The 17333-nt window shown below is 39.9% G+C and overlaps 1 protein-coding gene across 1 annotated transcript in view; it reads right to left on the bottom strand.

The window, feature by feature from the left end:
- Positions 1-17333, bottom strand: part of LOC109934869 (kelch-like protein 1) — a 353701-nt gene that overhangs the window by 27473 nt on the left and 308895 nt on the right. Inside the window, exon 9 of the mRNA XM_048598407.1 lies at positions 1433-1595. Coding sequence (XP_048454364.1) covers positions 1433-1595 — 163 coding nt within the window. The remainder of the gene's footprint in view (positions 1-1432; positions 1596-17333) is intronic.

Below are 17333 nucleotides of genomic sequence, written 5' to 3'. Positions count from 1 at the left end.
GAAGGTTCTGAGGAAGGGTCACCGGACCTGAAACGTTAACTCTGTTTTCTCCTCCACAGATGCTGCCAGACCTGCTGAGCTTTTCCAGCAGCTTTGTTTTTGTTCCTGATTTACAGCATCCGCAGTTCTTTTGGTTTTTATTACTTTAAGATCTCAGCCATGCCCCTACTTCCATGCGTAAATCCCTTTTTTTTTAAAAGTCTATACTGAGTCCTCCTTTGACTACTCTACTGGAAACTTATGGATTTCTTTTTATGTTAGGGGCCATTCTCTTATCAAACATTATCTTTACTTCTCTTTTTCTTTCCATTTCCTTCTAAACCTTCTTTGTTCAGTCCGGTTCTCAATTGTATTATCCACCTAACATCTGACAGAAGGAGATTGTGAGAACTGCTGAGAATACTTTTTCTGTTTCTTCTGAATCTCTGCCGTTTTCATCATCTGTTTGTGTTTGTTTGCCCTACCTTTCCATTTTGAAGGGAATATGGCATGATTGCATCTGAATGATATCTTCTTTAAAAGCAGCCCGTTGTTCTCTAAGAGTAATGCCTGCCATTTTTTATTTCATGAACCAGATCCATTCCTATTCCATTGATGTTGATCACCCTCCAAGTTTATTATTCTTAATCTGAAATGTTCCTTGGTCTTTTCCATAATCAACTGAAATGAGGACACAAAATGCTGTTTTGTAGGCTGACAAATACGAATGATCAAATTTAGAATTTCCATAATATTTCACTGACTGGGAATTTCATGAAAGTGGAAGCTTACTTCTTATGTTGCATATGAAAGACCGAATTCCTGTCCTGTGGCAAAGGATACTCAATGGGACTGATAAGTCAGTGGTTTGAGATGGGATTCCTCCTTTCCACATCTCATCACCTATCCTGGAATGAAAAGACCCAATGCCCCTTTTGTGAGGGATCTAAAAAAATCACAAATCAGACACCTGAAGGGTTCCATCTCTGGCACCAAAGCAGATTGTGCCCTTTCATCCTATCTGGCAAGTGGTCACTCAGGATATTTCTGGCACCTCTTGTGATCTCAGCATGTGGCCCCAACCTCTGACCCTTTTGCCTAGCCTCATTTGGTCATTACTTTCCAAAAGGTATTTGCATAACTTTCAGATGAAGTGAGAATACTAAAAAATACAGAAGACTTAGACTGGACTGCTTTGATTAAGCATGTTGCCATACATGTGTGTAAAAATGATAATCTAACCTTTCCTTTCTTCCTATTTTGATTAAATTCTTGATTGGCATGTCCCACCATTCATCAGTAAGCATTGTCACATTTCCATCACCTCTTTCTCATTTTGACAAATAAAACATTGATTCACTACATAGTATAAGATTCATTTTGACAGCTATAGTGTGACTGGCACAACCTATTCAGATTGGAATATATTCTTAATATTGTATGCCCAACTCACTTGCCATTTAATGCTGCCACTCCCACTGTGCTTCTGGCAATGGACATACTGGCCACAAAGGTCCACTGACGTGCTTGTGGATCCCATCTCTCTACTGTGTTTAGGTAACTCCAACCATCATGGCCACCTACTGCGTACATTGGTCCTTCCAGTACTGCAACTCCTGAAAAACATGTTGATGAAATTGACAGGAACCATGAATGATCATACATCTAATATTGCAATTAAGTGGTAAGGACAGAATGCACCAAAGCAGTCTCCTTCTGACTACAATTTGTCATGTATGGAAGTATGGTACATGAAGTGGCTGTTCCATCAATTTGCTTTACTGTTACAACTTGAAAGAAAAGCTGTTTCTTGGAGTCTGTGTGTTCCAGATCAGTCTCATGTTCCATCAGTCATATTCAGTTATGCATATTATCATTTATCAAGTAGAACTTATTTTGCTGCATTTTTACAGCTGATGTAAATGTCACAGTAAGCCATTGTATCTGCAAATTGCCACATATTAAGGGAAATTAAATAATTACAGAGTCACGGTCACTCCATAGGTATGACATTGCATGTGATTTTGAAGTGAATCTATTTTTGAGGTTTCAATTTGTTGTCACCTCCTCCAACCTTGCAAGATATCTGCCCTCCTCTAATTTTGGTCTTCTTATCATCCTGGATTTTTGTCACTTCATTATTAGTGGCAGTGCCTTTGGTTACATTAATCTAAATTTTGGAAATCATTCCCTCTTGGTTTCTCTACCTGACATTCTATCTTTAAGAGATTCCTTAAAACTTACCTCTTTGTTCAAGATTATAGTCATCTATCACACCATTTAATCATGTGATTCAGTGATACACTTTGTTTTGTGGTGCTGCTGTGAAGCACCTCTGGATGTTTTATTGCCACAAAGGCTGCTATGTAAAAATCAGTTGTTACTGTTGTTCAAATTAGAATTATATTGAATAGTACTCTCTATTTCACTTTGATTTATTTGTAGTTTACTTTTGTTTTAACTGCCATTTTCTATTTTCTCTTGTATCCTTCCTTAAATTCAAGGCGTTGATTGCTTTGTCTCCCCTAAATAAAGAGTTTCATGGGGGCATAGGAAGAGGAGAAAATCATTTAACTCCTTCAGCCTGTGCCATCCTTCAATGAGTTTGCTTTATCTTGTGCTTTAAGCCAATATTGGTACTTGCACATTGAGATACCGGTCCAGAGTATCTCAAGGTATGGTTGTCTGTACACATACTGTCCTTAAGGCTACTTGTTTCTTTGTTAAAGCTGTTCAATTTCTTATGTAAAGTAACATGGATTGATTTACATCTTTGCATATTAGGTTATCAAAGACAGCTCTCAAATACTAAGTGCTAACACCTCTCTAATTCCAGCTTCATTCCAGACTGGTGTTTTCTCTCTGACTGAGATGAGGGTCATACACTCCGTTATATCTTTATAATTGACATAAATCTTCGTGAACCAACTCCATATGCCTGTTATTTCTTCATAATATGTTTGGATCACAATAATTGATCAATCTCAGATTTAACACTAAGAGCTGGCTGAGCATCAATCACCAATTGTGGGCATGATGTGGATATGCTGGTGTTGGATTGGAGCGTTCAAGGTCAGAAGTCAGACGGCACCAGGTTATAGTCCAAAAGGTCTATTTTAAAACGCAAGCATTGCTGCTTCATCAGGTAAAGTGGACCCAAAAGCTTGTGATTTCAAATAAACCTGTTGGACTACAACCTAGTGTCGTCTGACTTCTGTACATTTGTGTGGACAGTTCCAAATTCCTATGTCCTTGGGGTGCAAAATGATTCACACTGCCATTCAATGCAATCATGGCTGATCTGATAACCTCTAACTTTATTTTCCTGCCTTACCCCTATAACCATTGATTTCCTTACTGATTAAAAATCAGTCTATTTCAGCTTTGAATATATTGAATGACATAGCCTCTGCAGATCTCTGAGGTAAAGGATCCCACAGATATACCATCCTTTGAGAGATGAAATTCCTCCTCATCTCTATCTTAAATGAATAACCTCTTTCTTTGAGCTTATGCACTCAGATTTTAGACTTTCCCACAAAGGTATAGTACCTGTCCACACCATCTTGTATAAAGCTATCTACACTGTCGCTCACGACGGGACAGGTTTGCTGCCATCATTTTCTTTTAGGATAGAAAATTATGGGATCCGCCTGGTCTGGTGAAGCAAATGTAAAGCACTTGCTCATTTAATTAGAAGAGTTCTTGTCTTAAACAACATCTCATTTATTGAATTTTAAAAATTAAGTGCAATGTGATCGAGATAGCAAGAACTCCAGATGCTGGAGTCAGAGATGACACAGTGCGGAGCTGGAGGAACACAGCAGGCCAGGCAGCATCAGAGGAGCAGGAAAGCTGACATTTTGGGTCATTTCCCCTCCCTCTCCCCATTTCTGAAGAAGGCTCCTGACCCGAAACGACAGCTTACCTGTTCCTCTGATGCTGCTCGGCCTGCTGTGTTCCTCCAGCTCCATGCTGTGTAATCTCTACAATGTGATAGACATTGCCAGAGAGATTAACTTTGCTTTTATGCCTCATAATTGCTTTTAATTAAGTTTAAAATACTAGTTTTGCGCCTAGTATTCTCCCTTAAACTGAATGTAAAATTCAATCATATTGATGCTACCCAGGGACATCTTCACAAGGAGGTCATTAATTAATCTGAGGAAGAGTCACCAGACTCAAAATCTAAGTCTGCTTTCCCTCCACAGATGCTGGCAGATGCGCTGAGTTTATGTTCCAGAATCCATAGTTCTTTGTTTTGTTTAATTAATTAATCTTATCTCAATGAGGTATTCTAAGAAACCATCCGGAAAACATTCTGTGAACCGTTATTCTGAGCTATCTTTGTCCATATAATTTTTCTAGTCTATATCCAGATTAAAATACCCTATGCTTGTTACCATACCTTTATCACATTGTCCCATTACTTTTTCCTTTATACTTCGTCCTACCATATGGTTATTGTTAGGGCAGCTGTATACTTCTCTCACAGTGACCTTTTACCTTCAACATTTCTCATGTCTGCAGAAACCGTTTCTACATCTTGACTTCCTGAACTTGGGTCATCCCTCTCCATTGTGCTAATTCTACCATTAACTAACACAGCCTTTCTTCCATAATTTCCTTGTTTCCCATCCTTCCTGAAAGTCAAATACACCATTCAATATCCAATATACACATTATTCAGATCCCACTCTATGTCATCCTATGCCTATGTCTGTGATGGCTATTAGATCATAATTCTTTATTTCAATTTGTGCCACCAGTTGATCTGATTTGTTTCAAACACTGTGTATATTCAGATAGAGGGCCTCCAGTTTTGTCTTTATATTATTTTGTAACCTTTAGCCTTAGCTTTTGATCCCCTCTTCGATTAACAATCTATATTCTTTGTCATTTTTCTTTTTGATTTGATTTCATTTTTGCAGTCCTAAGTACAGTGAAAAGCTTTGTTTTGCGAGCTGTACAAGCAGATCATATCCCACCTTAATATCTTTTCCTCTCTTGCATCTTGTCTCTAATCTTTGATTTACTGCATCTTTAAATGTGACTCCTTGCAGCACTACTGAGCTCAAAATCTTCTCTACTTTCATAATGATGGGGTAGACCATTCCAACATGATTGCTTTCACTTGCCCAGTTTCCCACAAACCCAAACTAACTTCAGCCACACCAGGCTTTGAGCCATGCAGTAAACAGTACCAATCACTCTCTCTGTATTGTGTTCTACTTCCACGGCATTTCTTTTTGTGTCATCACATGGCTTCTTGTACCATGATTGTTTAGCTCATCTACCATACAGGTCTCACTCCCAGCCAAAGAATGGAAGCACAGTCTTTGAAAATTTTTAAGGCAGAGGTAGAAAGATTCTTGATAAGCAAAAGCATGAAAGGTTATCAGGGATAGGTGGAACATGGAGTAATTAGATCAGCCATAATCATATTGAATGGCAGAGCAGGCTCGAGGCAAAGTCCTGTTCCTAATCATACTTTTACATGTTTTTGGGACGCACATTGTGTTGTGCGGAGCTTGGGAATAACTTCTTTGAGTTTATAAAATGTATGGTCATGTAATATGCAGCATAATACAAAGGATAAATGAGAAAGAGTTGCATTGGTTATTCCAGTGACAGCATGTTCCGAATTTAATAAGAAAAATGCCAAAAAATGAATGCCCTCGATATGGGTTTCAATCAAGGCATTACAAAGATGATAAATGATGCTATTTCCAAAACAAAGGCCTGCAAGGAAAGACTGTCCCATATAAGGTCAGCCTTACTCTCCCTGTAATTATCAGGCCTGCCTTCAGGGAACCATTCTTACAAAGTGAGCAGGAAAATTCTATTACATTTAATTGGTTTCCAAAGTCTCTGCTTCTTGAATTATTTACAATAGGATATTGGAATAGCATTTTTTTTTCTGATCTTGTTTGATCATGCCGGTGAAATGCCAAAGATCAATGCAGTCCATTTCAGTCACTTAGTTCTCTCTCTATATATGTTATCAGTTGCAGATAGAAATTCCTCACACAATTTTGGGTGATACTGACTAAAATCATGTGTGTCTTCATTAGGGATACAAGCAATTGCATTTTTACAAGTAATGTTGAACGGTTAGTATATCCATGATCAATAAACTAATCACACCTATTGACAGAAGTGCATTCATATCTCTGATGAAACTCTACAAATAAAAAATGGCCAAGTGTCAAGAGATGTAGATTCAGTTGAACAAATTTGAATCACTAATTTGAGACATAAAACAAGGCTCAGATTGCACATCAGTATGATCTGTATGCCTTCTTGTAATGGTTTTATACACAGAGATTCTATTGGGAAATTGAAGGGGAATATTAACAGACCAGACTTTAGGTCTTCAGAAGAGTTCTACTCTGCCGTTGATGTGGTTACAAACCCTCAATAACGTATCACAGTTATCAATTTATTAAGGCAATTGCTTAATAGTCACTTTATCATCATGGCAAATAGCCACAGAGATGTTTGACAGCCAAATACTCTATCAATAATGGCTCATAACATCCATCATTTTCCCTTGCTGTTTTGACTAGCACAGGTTTGAAGAAGTGACAAATTTATATGTTCACCAGTCACCCAAAACATTGTTAAATTAATCAATACAATTACAGACACTCTAACGATGACCCATTCTAGTTACATATCAATCGATCTATCAAATCATTAGCCTTACTTTCTTCTAATGTTTGATAAAATCTCCCATTTGTTTCATATTTTAGTTGGTGGAGAGGAACCCCTTTTTGTTTGCAGCCTATCCCTTCTTTTGCAGTCTGTCAGCTGTGGCTCAGGTTGTACTTTTCTTCTTCATCCTCTCCCTTCCACTATATCTCAATGTACTCCCTATTTCTGCAGCTGGGATGGAGGGATCCTGCTTGACAGTGGAAACCATAGCATCTGGAGGTTTGCTTGGGCATTCCCAGCATCTGGAGGGGCCAGACATGCCAAGGGTCTTCATGGCAGATCCATGTAAATTCTCCTTAATGTGAATTTCCAAAGGGTGAAGAGAAGGTGGGCAGGGTTACGATGAGAGTCTGGCCCACACTGGAATGTCCTCAGCGGAGGCTTTTGAAGGAGCTATGTGTGGTTTTCCCCTTCAGATCGGGGGTCTCTGGCACTGCCCTATCAGCTTGTGAGGAAGAGGAAACTGGAGTGCTCTCTGGGTGCTCCATTCCTCTGTTGTGACATCTTCCATCATAAGGACCAATGACTACAGCGTTGAAGTGTTGGTATGTGCTCTGTCTAGCAGCCTCTCAGTGTACAGGACCTGGATCTCTACGGCAACCACCAATCTGCCCACAGAGGCAGACAGGCGAACACATGACTCACTGCACTATTGTGCTTCTGGGCAATGCCTCTCATTGCGTCCCAAAAACAGGAATAATCTGTGGACCAAATCCCTGATTCTCAGTGCACTGAGTGCCCTTCCTGCCTGGGGCTGAGCAGGTGTCTAATCTCCAGCAGCCTCCGAGTTCCAGTAAACTGAGGCATTTCTTCCTTAGCCAGACATAGAGCTATTACTGTGAAGTACTCACCAGATAGTGGTCCCACACTTTCTAAGTCTAAATTTCGCAGTGAGTTTTCAGTCTCCAGGCTGATGGGAGATGTAGGAGGCAGCCTTGACAATGCTTTCTCTGAGGCCTCTGTACTCTTATCCTCCCAGGTCAAGGAAGTGGCTTTGGGGGAAAACAGCCATTTATATGCAAAGCTGGTGGATGACTTACTGGTCCCGCAAGGCACAAGTGAGGGAGGTGGTGTCATGGCCAATGGTTACAGTGGCGAGCAATGAATGAGATTGACTGTGAGAGTGCCAGTGGTATGAAGAGTGGTATTTACTTGGTTGGTAAGGACATGGATATGTCTGCATTCCCATAGGAGCACTCCTGGTTATCTGCTGTGATGGATCTTTTCATGGGAGGTGAGGAGTCCAATGTCAGGCAGCCCTCCACCAATACAAGCCCTTTCTCCATGTTACATGCTATCTTCTCCTGAAATGAGGTAAAGAAAGGGCTTGAATGAGCTGAAAGTGAGTGGGGAATTTGCTGAATGCTGGTGATGTATCTCAAGTGACTGAGTAGACTGTGTAGAGGTCTTGCAGGATTAGTGATGTGGGAGGTTGGGGAGGGATGGTTTGACAATTCATGAAGGAAATTATTGAAGGAAATAGTGAGAGTTGGCAGAGCATGAGTGTAGGTGGGAAGTGGGTATTGAACAAAGACAGTAAATGTGATGTGGTATATGGAAGACCATGGTACTCACACTGATGCAGTGGAGAAGGTCATTGCCGTTTTTTCTACATTGGTGGCTGTTCCTCTGCTCCATGGAGATGACACTGAGGATCCACTGCCAGTGATAGTCTTTGAACATCATTCCTAACCACTGGCTGCAACGTTTTCTCTCCACCTGTATATTTTGAAGGCAAAATTAGCATGCCCACCCCCGCTACAGTAAAATGCCTGGCTCCTCCAGAAGCCACTTCCTCAAAATCTGAAGGCGATAACATTGTGCTCTCAGAGGAAGTATCACCAGGGCTGCTTCCTGCCCACCAACTCATCACTGACATGGACCTCAGACCAGGCTGGCATGGTCTGGCGTGGGTGCGTCTCCTGCTGCTCCTCCAGGAGGAGGATTCCTCTGCTTTGCACCACCTCTTAACCAAGACCTCCAGATTCCTATCGGAGAATCACAAAATCACGTTCCCCTTCTCCAGCATCTTCTGGAAATGCTCTTGACTGAACAGCTTCAGAATGCCAGCGCCCATCTGGATGCATGGCAGCCCTTTAAAGAAGGCATGGATATAAGGGCTGCCAGTCTTTTGGCAGAAAGCCGCCGAGTAGCGAGAGTTCCTGAGAATTGGTGTGTGGCAAGATTGAGCTGGAATCAGACATGGCAGATACCGTAAAGGGGAGTTAGATAGTTAATAAGTGGGCTTGGTAAAATATGGCGAAAAAAAACTCATTAGGCCTCACAGCAAAAAGTTAGCCAAGAAACTTGATGCAACTCACACTTTACCAAAAGAAAAGATGAAACCCGTTGTCATTGTTAGGAAGATGAAATGGCTTAAATAAATCAAGGTGGAAATAGACTAAAACTAAATCTTAGTTTTCTAATCTTTATTCCATCTTTAAACAATTGCACTGCCATTGCATGTAGAATGGTTATTACACAGGATGAACAAATATACTCCAACTGCTAAGACTTAATGGATTGCACTAAACAAAATTAGAGACTGAGGACCTGATTTTCATGTCAGAGATAACAATCAGAATACAGGACTGATCCTGCAATCAAGATCACACCTCCAACTTGCAAATGCCAGAAGAATGATCCTCCAGGAACTCTGGTCTGAGGCAGAGATGGAGTTGGGCTGAGTCCAGAGACAGGATGTTAAATGATACATCTCCAATTGTAAATCAGCCTCATCCTGTGTTTCTGAAATAATCAACACCTCACCTGTAGAGAGTTGAACCTCTGACCTCTTCAAAAGTCCTCCTTATTCTCATCCCTTCATCATCACTCCTAATATTCCTTACCCCTCAATCCTTCACTCTACCCAATCACGTATTATCTACTTTAGTGAGAATAACTCACAAAATTTCCTATAATGGTTGGAAACTGTTGAATGGTCCTTGAGCTCCAAGTAAACAAAAGACTCTTTACAACTATGTAAACAAAGACAAATACTCATACAATGTTTACACAGTTAGGTTTCAGCCAACAACCCATGAAACTCCTTCAGTAACCAAGCTACAGAACCGCTACTTCAACAGATGTTTCGGCTGAATATTAAAAGCAATGGAGAAGATTAAGTATTTACATTTTGTAATCATACTATGTTACCATTTTGATTGTTTGAAATGTAGTCTATCATTTTGTCTATTAGGTTAACTAGTTTAAACTCATCTGAAGACATTTCCATCTTTGCAATTTTGTTCTTTTCCTTGATTGCTTTCCTGTTGATGAATGTATCAGTTTGGCAAATATATATTAGAAATTGGAGCTACTGCTTAAACAATTGAACAATTATCATAACTAAACTCAATGAACACAGATACCATGCATGCTACAGCATTTCATGATGAACTGTAAAAGAGGCAAAACTGCATTTATTTATTGATTAACTCTTCCCATCTTCAATCTTTGGTTCATGTCTTTGTGCAGCTAGTCTAAAACAGCAGATAAAGCCTGGTCACCTCCGTGAAAATTGAAAGCCCTATCTGAGGTCGACTCTCAAATAGCCCACAGTGCTGCCAGTTGCCTGTTTAGGAGCCAACAGGTTCTGGGGTCTGCTCTATCCCTAACCCTGGTGAAAACTGTCTTGTGTGGAAACAGAATTGGGAACTGCTATTGCCCAGTCCAATGGCCATTTTTTTTTCTGGTCCTACCTTGGGGACCATGTAAATCAAACTCCTTGCCTTTGATCAAGCCCCACTTTCTGAAATTCTGTGAAAGGCTAAAGGGATTTAGTGATTTAGTTATTTAAATTAAGGAAGTTTTTAGCAGGTAGATGGGGAGTGACTCTCTCCCTAATCAAGAAATCCAAAACAAAAGGGATACAAATTTAAATTCAGAGTAAAACTAATTCAATGGAAATGTAGAAACAAGTTAGCATGACTTTTGTCTAACTTATTTGACTTGTATAGAAGTTAACTTACAATCTCATATTTTGTATTTTCTTTCAATATTAACATTGATGCTGTGGTGATATTATTTCTTTCAGTAGATTAGCAAGAACTGTCTCACTCAGTAGGAAAACCTCATTAACTAAGTTTTTGTTAGAAACCATTAATTCTCCATTACTGCAGTCCATTCCTTCAAGTTCTGCAAATTCCTTTCATGCTTCAGTCACATTAATCTTTGAGCAGACTCATACATCAAGGCTCACTGTTTCACACAAATTAAAGCTCTTCAATACAAGCATATATTACAAAACTTCCAAGAATTCCTAGCAAGGATAATTAATATAGCACTTGCAATCGATAAATAGTTACTTAAACAAACCGTTAAGAAGCATTTTAGCACAATAACAACTGAATATTTCCAATTCTGTTTCACCCATCTGCGATTTCTAGCTAAATCAGGATATTTACTATATTCATCACTGCAGAACTGTAAAATTACAACTTCAGTTACTGCCCACCTGGGAGTTTATTTCCTTCATGATGTTAACTGAAACAGAAGACTGCAATATAGAAATTAGTGCCAAAATGCACTTATTCTTATAAATTCCTTCAACATTGCATCATTAATGACTGAAATGATTCTTCTATTCATACAGCATTGACTCGTGAACAGTCAAAATAAACAAAAGCTGAATAACATAGGTGGTGGAAACGTGAAACAAACACGGAAGGCACTGGAGAAACACAGCAGGTCTGGCAGCATCCAAGGAGAGAGAAATAGTTAATGTTTTGAGACCAAAATAACTTCCTCAGATTGGTCTAGATTTTGCGAGAATGGGGAATCTCATGCGGCACACCATTGATTGATTTCTTTTCTCTCACCTTTCATCTTTAAAACACTTTTCCTTTCAAGTTGTTGAAAGTGCAAGTTAATAATGGTGTTGCGAGGGCACTAGGGCCTTATAGAGGGGTCAACAGTCTATCTCCTCAAACAATGACATTAAAGACCAGAGAGAAAAAAAAAGGAATAAATGAGAGGGAAATTAAGTGAATGAGACTTAAATCAGATCTGGAAAAGAAATAAAGAGAGGCATGAGTTGACTCTTGAAAATTGACAATTGGAAAGTAAATAAAAAAGAAATTTCAAAATATTATATTGTGACCAAATTCTTGGTTAAGCAATATCAAAGTCACTTACAAAATTGGAGAATGCATTGCAGGCAGCGAAGTGAGGGTTCAATAAATGGGATGGAAGGTGGGGACAGGGCAGTTTCCTATGCTGAGTGACTGAGTAAATTGAGGGTTAAAGGAAACAGGAGCAATGCCTGGAAGGGGCATGATCAGATAGATGCTGATAGATTGTTTTCATTGGTTGGTGAAGTCTAAATCATGGACGCAGTGTCAGAATCATTAAGGACTGAAATGAAGAGGAATTACGCCATTCAGAGATTTGTGAATCTTTGGAATTCTCAACTCCAGGTAATAGTGGATGCCGCATAATTGAATTTAATCAAAGTTGAGAGAGACAGTTTTTTGATTCCTCAATAAATTGAGGGATATTAGGAGCAGATGAGAAGGTGCAGTTGAAGCTCAAGATTAGCCATAACTCTATAGAATGGTGGAACTGACTCCTGCTCCTATTTCCTTTTCTGCTGTATGTTCTTGTAGCAGATAAGGTATCCTTGTCCCATTCTCTCAGCCTATAATTTGCAACTTTGGCTGGGTATGATATTGCACTTGGCAGAAATCCTGACTGTAGCAATTTAAACATGGAGTTACAGAAAAAAAAACATAGGCATGGATCATGGAGACACAGTGGTCAAGGATTTTGGAGTGGAAAGTAGAGTTTGGGGTAGGTAGATAGCTTGCAAGCATAGAAATGTTTAAGGAAGGTCTTTGTTTAAGGTACTGGGAAAAGACATGAATTTTGAAAGGGAGGGGAGCAGCACTTTGAAAATCTGGGGTTCAGCCCAGGACCAAAGTTCTTAAACCTCACAAATCCTTCATCTTCTTCTCACCAAACCAACAGTGGATGAGGTAAGAAGTGATGCTTGCGGCTGGAACTTCCAACACTGAAAGTTTTCAATTCCCCAGCCTCACAGAGAATGATAATCTTGACAATCAAAAGAGATCACAGTTTAGTTTGTTTGAGGTTTCTCTGTCATAGAATCCTGGAGCTGTACAGCATGGAAACAAACCTGTCGGTCCAACTCACCCCCATTTTGACCAGATATCCTAAATAATCAAGTCCCATTTGCCAGCATTTGGCTCTTATCCCTCTAAACCCTTCCTATTCATATACCTAACTAGATGCCTTTTAAATGTTGTAATTGTAACAGCCTCCACCACTTCGTCTGGCAGTTCATTCCACACACGCACCACCCTCCGTGTGAAAAATTTATCCCTTAGGACCCTTTTAAATCTTTCACCTCTCAACTTAAACCTATGTCCTCTAGTTCTGGACTTTCCTACCCTAAGGAAAAGACCTTAGCTATTCATCCTATCCATGCCTCTCATGTTTTTATAAACTTCTATAACATCACCCCTCAGCCTCTGATGCTCCAAGGAAAACAGTCCCAGCCTACTCAGTCTCTCCCTGTAGCTTAAACCCTCCAATCCTGGCAACATCCTTGCAAATCTTTTCTGAACCTTTCAAGTTTCACAACATCCTTCCTATAGCAGGGAGACCAGAATTAAAAGTATTCCAAAAGTGGCCTAACCAATGTCCTGTACAGCCGCAACATGACCTCCTAACTCCTATACTCAATACAGTGATCAATAAAGGCAAGTGTACCAAACACTCGACTCCATTTTCAAGGAACTATGAACCTGCACTCCGAGGTCTCTTTGTTCAGCAACACTTACCATTAAGTGTGTAAGTCCTGCTTTTCCAAAATACAGCGCCTCACATTTCTCTAAATGAAGCTTCATCGGCCATTCCTCAGACCATTGGCCCATCTGATCAAGGTCACCTTACCTGTTACCTTCCATCACTCTGTCTCTTTGCTGGCAACTACTTAATTTACATTGGCAGTCAGTTTTAGCTCTATCATCCCTCTTTTAAAAGAGGATGCATTTTGGAATTACAAGAATATCCACCATACATTTGAGTTTCGACCTGTTGTCACAACACTGAATATCCTATAGGCTGAAATTTTGGCCTGGACCTCTGACAAGTATTTGGAAATAATCAGAGATAACTGGTATGGCATTTTCCATGTTACCTCAAGATGGTGTTGGGGGTTTGGGGTGGGAAGTGCATGGAAGAGTGAACAGCACAATCTCAGACATGTGTTTGTAGCTTCTGCATCAAGATAGGGACCATTGGTCATTATTAGTGGCTTAAGTGCAAACTTGTCTCATGGTTTAGAAAATAAGGGACATCTCCCTGATCCATCTAACTTTGGTAGGGTGCACAGTTGGGAGCCATAAGACCAGAAGATATAGGAGCAGAATTAGTCCATTTGAAGCAAAATGCATTTTTGATATTCTTTACTCTCTGTTTTTAAATTATGTGATGAGAAATTGTGCCGATGTTTTTATTATATGATGATAGTGCAATAAGATTCTTGGGAACTTATGATCAATTAGACATCCTACATTATATCGCAAAATTTGGTCTGACAATCTGAAAGTATAACAGGTTCTTAAAATTGAATTTCTTCTCATTTTACACTGGAGTTCCAAGGTTCCCCCAAAATTGACAAACAACGATTGCAATGTCTATTGTTGTTGTTTTAGATCAATGACCTCAAAGACAGCCAAATATTTATCTCTGTCATGACTTGGTGTCATTGTACAAGCTAATCTGACATGAACTCAGGAAAATGAGAAACTTCTTTTCAAAAAAAGCAATACAATTTATTTTCTGGGTGATATCAGCTCTGCCTAAGGATATAAGAAATATAACCCTCGCTGAGATAACACAGTGTGGAGCTGGAGGAATACAGCAGGCCAGGCAGCATCCAGCATCTGCAGTTCTTACTATCTCTGAGTGAGTTATAAACCTCGCTGAGTTGTCATCTCAGAAATGCCGTGGAATCTTCCCTGAGGGTAACAAGAAAAGGTTTTGTCCACTGTTCAAGAGACATATATATCAGGGACAGGATAAGTCACTCTGTATATAAAATTGTTCATAAAATTAAAGAATAAAGTTGCACCCACATATTTTGGTGAAAAGCTGTCAATACTTGTTTGTTATAGATTCAATTCATGAATTTAAAGGATCAAGTAAACTGGCTACTGAAGATGAAGTGAGTTTTTTTACACAGTTTAGGATTAATTGTATCGAGTAAACAAAGTTAAATAGAACATAGTGGCGTGATGCAGATGATATGTCACAATCAGGATGGATGTTGGTTAGCTTAGTTGGCCGGGAGGCTGGTTTGCAATACAGAGTGACACCAAAACCATGAGTTAATTCCTGCACTGGCTGAGGTTACTATGAAGGATTGTCCTTCTCCACCTCTTCCCTCACCGGAGGCATGGTGACCCTCAGGTTAAACCACCACCAGCTGTCTCTCTGTAATGAGAAGGCAAACTTATGTTCCAGTCGGACCATAGAGACTTTACCTGACTTTGATAGAATGAACACGCTGCAATTTCAGAATGGGTTAGGGTTAGGATTACATTTTATTGTCACGTACTCAAGTATAGAAGTACAAGAGTACAGTGCGAAGCGTACAAAGTCGCCATTCCCGGTGCCATCTCAGGTATGAAATCTTAGGTACAAAATAGGAAAATGAAGAAATAAGTTAAAAGTTCAACATTACAGTCCTTCTTTAGCTATGGGCCTGCAGTTGCTCCCTGCTGGCCTTTCCCCACGAGGGCTCGCTCTCCCCTGTGCTGGGCTCACACTCTCTATGAGGGCTCGCTCTCCCCTGTGCTGGGCTCACACTCCCTAGCACTGAGCTTAGTCCCTCACTGCCGGCTGCCACCTGAGCTCAGCAGTCTCTTTGCCGTTGAATGCCATTCGACTCACTATCCACTTCACCGCCAACTGTCAAAGACCTTCCAGACCCAGCCACTGCCATGCTCCGGACTCCGATGCTATCACTACCACTGCCTCCATGACTGAGCTCTCTCCAGAAGGTATGTTTTAAAAAAGTAAACTAAAAAAAAACTGAAAGAAAGAAAGAAAAAGTAACGAGAAAAGAAGAAAAGCAAAGCAGACAGAATGGATGAGCCCTGGGCTCAGGAGCCCGACACTGCCTACTCCACCACCAGCATCTTGAATACATATTACTGTTAGTGCACAAGATGTAGAAGATGAAGTGGTCAACATGGTTTCACCATCTCAGTTTATGACAACAGTACTCACAATCAGCATCAATGTAATTCACACGCCCTTTGGCCTAATTTATCAATAACATTTGCCACCAGGAAGAATTCAGCTTTTTCTTTCACTAAGCTATTTCACAGTTTCACAGCTGATTTAAAAGATGTAATTTTAATTTAATCTTCAAATTTATTCAAAACCAATTAGGTCAGAGCAACATTAGGTCATAACAAGGACTTTGGTACTGAAGTGACTGTCTCGTTTTTCTTCAATCCATATGGACTTCATGAACTTCTGCAAAGTTAGATGAGGTTTGACAAGATTACGTACAGTAGACTGGTTAACAAGGTTAGATCACATGGAATCCAGGGACAGATAGCCATTTGGATACAAAATTGGCTTGAAAGTAGGAGACAGAGGGTAATGGTGGAGGTTTGGAATAGGAATGCGCTAATTGCTGGCAAATAGTACTAGATTAATTTAGGATATTTTGTTAGTATGGATGTGTTGGACCAAAGGGTCTGTTTCCGAGCTGTACAACTCTATGACCCTACATTGGTCAGATCACAAAAGCAGATATAGCACATTTCAAACAACACGGGAAAACCACATGATCAGGCACAACTTTCATTACATTTCAATAAAAAATAGAGAACAAATTTGTCAATCACTTTGATTTTTGTTCATAGCACAAGGTAGCTATAAGTGGAAACTCCAATTAATTTTTACTGCTTGATGTTAATGAATCTGTAATGGTCTCTAACTACAGTTTTCCGTAAACTGTTCCATTTTGAGACTGGCTACCACTGATGTTTTCAAAGTTCTTGCCTGTTACCAATTAAGTGCTGTTTTCAGGCGCCTAACCTCCAAATAGAATTCCCGTCACTAATTTAGAATCCTGAATATTTCTCTGAGCAACAAAGCCAAATGGGCACTTGAAAGATCGGTCTCAAATTATATTTCTAGACCTGGAGATCAAGAAACAGTAAAGGAGGAAAGTGTCACAACTTCAGGTTGGAAACTAAGGAGTACAATGTCTTGCTCTGAACCTCACCGAGGAGGAAGAACAGGAAGAATGTCGACTATAATATAAAGCCAACAAAGAAGAATGATAGCAGAGAATTGCTGGTATGTGCGCAATGATCTTTGAATGACTAAGGAGCAGTATCTCAACCAGCTGCAAAGGGTTTGGTGGCTGGAATAAAATGTTTTCATCAAATGAATGAAGATTATCTGTACAGTGCTGACAACAACAATACATGTTAGCAATGTTCTCCAGTCCTATACCGAGAGATCATCGTAGGACCTCCGCTGATAATTGCACTATCGTTATTGCATTTACAAACAGGACAAATCCCCTGGTTCTACCGTCAGTGTAAGCTGAAGCACAAGAAGCACTGATAATAATAGAGGACATCAGT

The sequence above is a fragment of the Rhincodon typus genome, chromosome 6 (genome assembly GCF_021869965.1).
Source record: "Rhincodon typus isolate 14 chromosome 6, sRhiTyp1.1, whole genome shotgun sequence".
NCBI lineage: Eukaryota > Metazoa > Chordata > Chondrichthyes > Orectolobiformes > Rhincodontidae > Rhincodon > Rhincodon typus.
This window is presented reverse-complemented; position numbering and strand designations above follow the sequence as displayed.